The sequence below is a fragment of the Lipotes vexillifer genome, unplaced genomic scaffold, assembly GCF_000442215.2.
Source record: "Lipotes vexillifer unplaced genomic scaffold, Lipotes_vexillifer_v1.1 scaffold802, whole genome shotgun sequence".
NCBI lineage: Eukaryota > Metazoa > Chordata > Mammalia > Artiodactyla > Lipotidae > Lipotes > Lipotes vexillifer.
In genome coordinates, this window is record NW_006790237.1 from 2,186,726 (window position 1) to 2,194,828 (window position 8,103).

Here is an 8,103-nt window from a genome sequence, read left to right on the forward strand (position 1 = left end):
GCAGGTGAGGAGTCCCCTGGGGCAGGGGCTCCTCCCCGCCCAGTGTCAGGGTTGAAGGTAGCCGCTGTGCTCTAGAGGGTCTGTGGGGCCCTGCCCTCTCCCACCTCAGTCATCCCCCAGCCCCTAAACAAGGAACAGGGTGAGTCTGGGGCCCGCGGCACCCGATCTGACCAGAGCCTGGTCTCTTCTCTGGCTCAGAGTGACGTCCCGCAGGAGGAAAGCCGCCAAGCGGGCAGGGGGCGCGTCAGATGCAAACGCCAGGCCGGCAGGGGGCGCGTCTATTGCAAACTCCATTCCAGGCTACCCCTCTGTGTGAGTGATGTCGGCATCCTACCACCCAACATCCCACTGCACACCTGCCCCAGAATGGCCCCCAGGACTGCTCCGCTCAGCGTACTCAAAGTGGAGCTGCCCTCTTCCTCCCCAAACCCACTTCTCTGCTGGGTTCCCTGTCACACTGATGACCAGGTGGCCCCCATCCCTAAGGCCAGGAGGAAGGATGGGGTTTGCCCCTTTCATCCCCGCTTCTCTTCTCCAGGATCCAATAATCACTACGTGCTGTCCATCCTTCTCCCTAAGCACAGCTCGTCCTGATGCCCGTCTCCTTCCCATCCTGACCCCAGTCATTCCAGCAGCCTCATCTCTTCCCTGGGTCTCTGAAGCCACCCACCTCCTGCCTCCATCTCCCTGGGAAACACAGGCCTCCGCACTATTCGCAGAGACCGTTACCAGCCACTTGCTGCACAGCAGGGACAGCCGTGTTTCCTCTCCACAGCCAAGAACTATTGAACATCTACTCTGTGCCCCCTTGTTGGAGGTTCCCAGGGGGCATCAGTGATCACAGCATCAAAAATCTCTGTCATCGGGCTTCCCTGTGGCGCAGTGGTTGAGAGTCCTCCTGCCGATGCAGGGGAGGTGGGTTCGTGCCCCAGTCTGAGAAGATCCCACAAGCCACGGAGCGGTTGCGCCTGTGAGCCATGGCCGCTGAGCCTGCGCGTCCGGAGCCTGTGCTCCGCGACGGGAGAGGCCACAAAAGTACGAGGACCGCGTATCGTAAAAAAAAAAAAAAAAATCTCTGTCATCAAGCATAGAGAATAAGCTTCTTGTTACCTGGGGGGCGGGGGGGGATGTATTGGGAGTTTGGGGTTAGCAGATGTGAACTATTATATATAGAATGGATAAACAAGATCCTACTGTACAGCACAGGGAACTATAGTCAATATCCTGTGATAAACCATAATGGAAAAGAATATGAAAAGAATATGTATTATATGTATATGAATAACTAAGCCACTTTGCTGGACAGCAGACATTAAACACAACACTGTAAATAACTATGTTTCAATAAAAAACTTTTTTTTAAAATCTCTGTCATCAAGAAGCTGTCCTTCTGAATATAAGAAAGATAGAAACATTTTTAAAAAAGAAGAAAAAATATTGAGTCTGTTTGATGCTAATATGTGTTTGGAGAAGCATCAGGCAGGGAGAGAACAAGTGACATTTGGGGGCAATTTTCTATTTCTGAGAGTGTGCCCGAGGTGATGTTTGAGCCAAGACTTGAAAGTGGAAGAAAGCAGGTTCTGTGTTCAAAGAGACAATTATCCCAAGGGCTTCCAGGCCAATGCAAGTATCCGGAAGCCTTTGAGGAGAGGAGAGATAGGATTGAACTTTCATTTGAAAAGGATCCTCATGGAAATGCAAATCAAAACTACAATGAGGTATCGCCTTACACCAGTCAGAATGGCAACCATCAAAAAGTCTACAAATAATAAATGCTGGAGAGGGTGTGAAGAAAAGGGAACCCCTCTGCACTGTGGATGGAAATGTAAACTGGTGCAGCCACTATGGAGAACAGTATGGAGGTTCCTTAAAAAACTAAAAATAGGGGCTTCCCTGGTTGCGCAGTGGTTGAGAGTCCGCCTGCAAATGCAGGGGACACGGGTTTGTGCCCCGGTCCGGGAAGATCCCACATGCCACGGAGCGGCTGGGCCCGTGAGCCATGGCCGCTGGGCCTGCGTGTCCGGAGCCTGTGCTCCGCAACGGGAGAGGCCACAACACTGAGAGGCCCGCGTACTGACAAAAAACAAAAACAAAAACAAAAAACAAAAAGATACATGCAACCCAATGTTCATAGCAGCTCTACTCACAACAGCCAAGACATGGAAGCAACCTAAGTGTCCATCCACAGATAAATGGATAAAGATGTGAGATATATATATGAATATATATAGTGGAATATTCCCTAGCCATAAAAAGAATGAAATAATGCTATTTGCAGCAACATGGATGGACCTAGAGATTATCATACTAAGTGAAGTAAGTCAGACAGAGACAAACATTATATAATATCACTTACATGTGGAATCTAAAACATAATACGAATGAATTTATTTACAAAACAGAAACAGACTCACAGACATAGAAAACAAACTTATGGTTACCAAAGGGGAAAGGGGATGGGGGAGGAATAAATTAGGAGTTTGGGACTAACACATACACACCACTATATGTAAAATCGATAATCAACAAGGACAATGCATAGCACAGGGAACTCTACTCAATATTCTGCAATAACCTATATTGGAAAAAAGTCTAGAAAAGAATAGATATATGTATATGCATAACTGAATCACCTTGCTGTACAACTGAAACTAACACAACATTGTAAATCAACTATACTCCGATACAAAATAAAAATGAAATTAAATCGAAAAATAAATAATTTGGAGGCTCGTTAAAATAAGAAATTTCCTTTGCACTGACAGAACATGTGCTTGCCCGTTTGTTTTACATGAAGATGCTACATGATTTTTATTCTGAAGATGCCATTGAAAGTTTGTGAATCAGCATAGGAGAAGTTAAAAAATATCCCATAGCATATTTTGAGAAAATACCCAGTATGCTGCCGGACACACGGCAATCTCACCACTGATGCAGCTCTAAAGCCCGACAGTGCTGCCTGTTTGGGGAGGAAGTGATGGGCCCGCGTAGGAGCATCTCCTGGGCAGGGACCAGGCCAGCCGTATCTCTTCTGGTCTTCTGGTCTCCAGGTCACCAGCCCAAGATGCTCAGTGTCGGGTGAAGGAGGGAATGGATGATTGACTGCTGCCTTTCACATCACCCAGGAGCCCCTTCTTGTCTTCTGCCCCAGACGCTCACACAGACCCTAAAGAACCCTACATCTTGCAGGACCAACCACCCGAGGTTCTAGGTGAGGCTGGGACCCTCCAGGTCAAGACAGGAGCTGAGTGGCTCCCTGGTGCAGACAGCGGTGCTCAGACGGGAGGACCTTAGGAGGCTCACCGTGTCCTACGCCTCCGTGTCCTCAGAGGCTCCGGTGCTGGAAGGACCCACCCGAGATGGGGGGCAGGACAGGACTGTCCTCCTTGCCTGCTCCTCTCTGGGCAGGTCTCCGGGGCCTCTGGACCGAGGGGTGTCCGTCCGCTCTGTGCGGAGGGGGGCCGAGCTCCGGCTCTGCAGTTCCTCTTCTGTGAACAGCTGGGTCTCGTGTTCCTCCCCGGCTTCCCGTGGGTCTCCCCGCAGCCTTACCTCCCTCTCTCCTGCCCCTTCTCTTTTCACACACAGGATGCCCAGAAGCCCTCCGTCTCAGAGATGCTGCCGCTGCTGCTGTCCCTGCTGTGGGCAGGTGGGTGGGCTGTGGGGAGAGGGGTGGGCGGGGCAGGGGCTGCGGCTGACCCTCGTTGCCCCGCAGGGTCCCTGGCTCAGGACAAGAGATACTGGCTGCAGGTGCCGGGGTCTGTGACGGTGCAGGAGGGCCTGTGTGTCCACGTGCCCTGCTCCGTCTACTATCCCTGGGACACCAGGGACAACTCTGTCCCAGCTTTCGGCTACTGGTTCCAGGAAGGAGCCGATGTGAAGCTGCATAACCCGGTGGCCACAAACAACTCACAACGTAAAGTTCAGGAAGAGACCCAAGGCCGATTCAACCTCCTAATGGATCATGGAAACAATTGCTCCCTGGACATCAGAGACGCCAGGAGGAGGGATGAAGGTTCATATTTTTTTCGCGTGGAAAGAGGAAAGGCATTGTGGAGTTAGACGTCTAACCAGCTCTCCTTGCATGTGATGGGTAAGGAGTGGGGTCCGGGAGAGGCCTCAGGGGAAGGACCTGGAGCCCCAGGACAGGACTCGGATAGGACCCCCTCCTGGGAGGGGTCAGGGGTAAAGCAAGTGGGGGTTCAGAAAGATGGGCTGGACCAAAGCCTGAAGCTTATCTCAGGGCTGCACCTCTAACCCTTCTCCTGACCCCGTCTCCCCCTCTCTTCATCAGCCCTGAACCACACACCCCACATCCTCATTTCTGCGACGCTGGAGGCTGGCCGCCCCGGGAACCTGACCTGCTCTGTGCCCTGGGCCTGTGAGCAGGGCGCGCCCCCCATCTTCTCCTGGACGTCAGCCGCCCTCACCTCCCTGGGCCCCAGGACGCACCTATCCTCAGTGCTCACCATCACCCCACAGCCCCAGGACAATGGCACCAATCTCACCTGTCAGGTGAAGTTCCCCACAAGCGGTGTGATCGTGGAGAGGACCATCCAGCTCAATGCCACCTGTGAGTGCTGCACCGTGATGCCCGGGGCGTGAGGGGCTGGGGCCAGGTGGGCCAGGCTGGGGATGCTTGGTGTTCTTGCCTGGAGACCCGGCTGAGTGGGAGCGCCTAGAAGGACAGAAGCCCTGTTCCTCCTGCATTTCTGTGGCTTCTGGGTGTGTGTGGGGGGGATGCCTACCCTTATCTCACCTCAGTCCTCTCACTGAGGAAGGAAATCCTGTCTTCCACTCCTAGGTGCTCCACAGAGCCCAGAAAGAGGTGTGTGCTTAGGGGATGGCACAGGTAAGACGGAGCCCCCCCATCCATGGGGCATTGACTGGAGTGGGGTCTCTCCCAGGTTGGGTCAGAGCTGCACTTTCAGAGCTCAGATGGTGCAGATTGGCTGTGGTCCTGCAATTAGAAACAAGAAGGCCCCATTAGGTCTCTTCCTGCAGTATCCTCTGACTCTGGTCTTGCCAAAGTGACTCACACCTCCCTCCCTGCCCATTCTAAATATGGTCTTTATCTTTCTCCAGTCACCGAAGGCCTTGTGGGCGGGGCATTTTTTAGGTAGACTTTATTTTCAGGAACTGATTTAGGTTTGTAGCAGAGTTGTCAGAAGGTAAAGAGACTTCCCTTGTCCCCGCTGCACTTTCCCACACACGCACGGCCTCCCCGCAACAGCCTGCCCCACCAGAGGGTACCTGTTACAATCGATGAATCTCCATTGACACATCATTTTCAACCAAAGTGCATAATTGACATTAGGGCTCACTCTTGGTGTTGTACATTTCATGGGTTTGGACAAATGTGTAATGACATATATCTGTCATTATAGTATCATACAGAATAGTTTCATTGTCCCAACATCTCTTTGGACCATGTTTTTGACTGTCAGCCCTCAGCTCTCACCCTGACCCCTCTCTGGAGCCCAGCGCTCCCCTCACTGCTGTATTCCCACTGGTCATAACATCTGGTCCCCCATCTGGACAGAGCCCCATTAGGGCTGTCTCAGCAGTGCCCACCAAACCGTTGACAGGTGATGCCCAGACGCACATCCCTTGCCCTGGGTGTTGGGGTGCCACCAGGCAGGGCCAGGAGAGCTGTCTGGGTCTGACCTGGAGGTCTGAGAAGCTTCCTGCTTCCACCTCCTTCTGAAGGCACAAAAGATCACCGTGAACCCTGAGTGACAGGGCCAATAGAGGCCAGGAGAGCAGATTTAGACCCCCTCCCTGGAAGGAAGGAGAGACAAGGCCCTTCAGCATGCCACAGTGCTCTCTGTTTGTCTGTCTGTCTGGAATGTCCACGGGGCACAGAACCTCATGGCTCTGCTGTGGCCAGGTCTGGAGTCTTTTGCAGAGAGACCCTGGATGGAGAAATAGCTGACTCCACGAAGAGCTGAACTTTGTTGGGAGTATGTGGGCTGGAGAGGAAGTGTGGCATAGACTGCGCCCTTCTGGAAAAGGCTCAGGTCCTACAAATGATGGGGGAACCTAGGGGCTGAACCCTCGGTGGGAAGAGAGGGGCACCCCTCTCTACCTGCTAAGGAGATGAGAAGACTTATGCCTGCTCATCAAGATTGGAATTCTCCTCAGGTCTCTCTTGTCTGCAGGAAAATCGGGGACCAGGGCAGCAGTGATTGAGGGGGCCCTTGGGGGAGCTGGTGTCACCATGCTGCTTGTTCTCTGCCTGTGCCTCCTCTTCTGCACGTGAGTTGGGTTGGGTGTGGGCCAGTGGAGGACAAGAGGGGCCTGGAGGGGTTGTGAGGACCCAGAGCAAGGGTGGGGCCGTGCAGGGGTAGTGAGGATCCAGCTAGTAGACACCTAGCCAGGCATGAGTGTGTTCCCAGCCCTGGTCCCAGATCCAGAAGCCGGGAGGGAGAAGGGACCTTGTTACAGTCTTGTTATAAAGGCTCCTGGGCTCCCTCTACCCTTTTAATTTTTATTTTTTAAATTTTTATTGGAGTAGAGTTGATTTACAATGTTGTGTTAGTTTCTGGTGTACAGCAAATTGAATACGTTATGCATACACATATATCCACTCTCTTTTAGATTCTATTCCCATATGTCATTACAAAGTATTGAGTAGAGTTCCCTGTGCTATGTAGTAGGTCCTTATTAGTTATCTTCTTTATATATAGCAGTGTGTATATGTCAATCCCAATCTCTCAATTTATCCCACCCCTTTTCCCCCTTAGTAACCATAAGTTTGTTTTCTGCATCTGTGACTCTATTTCTGTTTTGTAAATAAGTCCATTTGTACCATTTTTTTAGATTCCACATATAAGCCATATCATATGACATTTGTCTCTCTCTGCCTGACTTACTTCACTCAGTATGACAATCTCTAGGTCCATCCATGTCCCAGAAAATGGCATTGTTTTGTTCTTTTTCATGGCTGAGTAATATTCTATTGTATTTATGTGCCACATCTTCTTTATCCATTCCTCTGTCGATGGACATTTAGGTTGCTTCCATGTCCAGGCTATTGTAAATGTGCTGCTATGAACGTTGGGGTGCGTGTATCTTTTCGAATTATGGTTTTCTCTGGATATATTGGGCTTGCCCTACTCCTGACCTGCCTTAGTCACTCACTCCAGCCTCAAAAGAGATACCCTGTGTCACAGACCCTAGTGTCTCCCAACAGAGTGAAGACCTACAGGAAGAAAGCAGCCAGGACTGCAGTGGGTACGGAGGACATCCACCCTGCCATAGGACCAACTTCCCTGGTGAGTGACATGGGCATCCTGGCAATGCAGCCTGCCCTGCATATCTCCCGGGGTGGCCCACAGCCATGCTCCATTCAGCATGTCCAGAAATGAGCTCTTCCCCTTCCTGCTTCTTTGAAAATGTAGGATTTATTATTATTCCTCTATGTGAGGCCAACAGATCAGGGGACGATTGCCACAAAAAAGACAGGTATTACAGTTCCCAAGAGGAGGGGGCATGCCACACCATGCAGGGCCATGAGAGGCAGCACAAGGGTCTGTCAAGAGGCAGAAGGAGTGAGGAGGAAACCTGGGCAAGAGATTTTGTGGTTTATGTGGGAAGGAACAGGCAGGGTAAGCAGACTGAGGACTGTCTAGTTTGAATGATTTCAGAATGCTCTGGGGTGTGCTCTGGTGGTTGTCTCTGGTTTTCTGGTACCTGGCCCCGGGGTGATGAGAGCAGGATAATGGTCCAGAGAGTAAGAGTTTGATAAAGGAAGCGGTTTGGGCTGATCGATTTGCAATATGACGGGCAGGCTTGCAGGCAGATCCCTTAGAATCTCTAGAAATTGACTAGCACCAGCAGGGGCAATCCCTCGAGGGTTAACAAAGCCCCAGTTGTCAAAACATCAGAAACATGTGGTTAATACATCCCTAAACATACTTCTGCTGGGTTCTCCAATTCATCAGTGGTACTCTTGTCCTGACTCCCAACCAGAGATCTATCCCTTTCCCCATCACCTCTTCCTGCACTGATACACTGCAAAGCATGTCTGTGTTTCTTCTAAATACAGCTTGATACAAACACTCCCTTAGAGCTGAGCTCCCCACTTAGTTCTTATCCTGCTGA

General features: G+C 51.2%; 2 protein-coding genes across 2 annotated transcripts in view; both read left to right on the forward strand.

The window, feature by feature from the left end:
- LOC103071677 (sialic acid-binding Ig-like lectin 13) overlaps positions 1-316 on the forward strand; it is a 21,833-nt gene extending 21,517 nt beyond the window's left edge. The window contains 1 exon segment of the mRNA XM_082931296.1: positions 199-316. Within this exon segment, the coding sequence (XP_082787422.1) occupies positions 199-316 (118 nt within the window).
- Positions 317-3,594: 3,278 nt separating this feature from the next.
- The window catches only part of LOC103071961 (myeloid cell surface antigen CD33), a 6,645-nt gene continuing 2,136 nt past the window's right edge, over positions 3,595-8,103 (forward strand). Inside the window, 6 exon segments of the mRNA XM_007463456.1 lie at positions 3,595-3,646; positions 3,713-4,090; positions 4,292-4,570; positions 4,802-4,849; positions 6,159-6,255; positions 7,193-7,274. Coding sequence (XP_007463518.1) covers positions 3,613-3,646; positions 3,713-4,090; positions 4,292-4,570; positions 4,802-4,849; positions 6,159-6,255; positions 7,193-7,274 — 918 coding nt within the window. The 5' untranslated portion in view covers positions 3,595-3,612.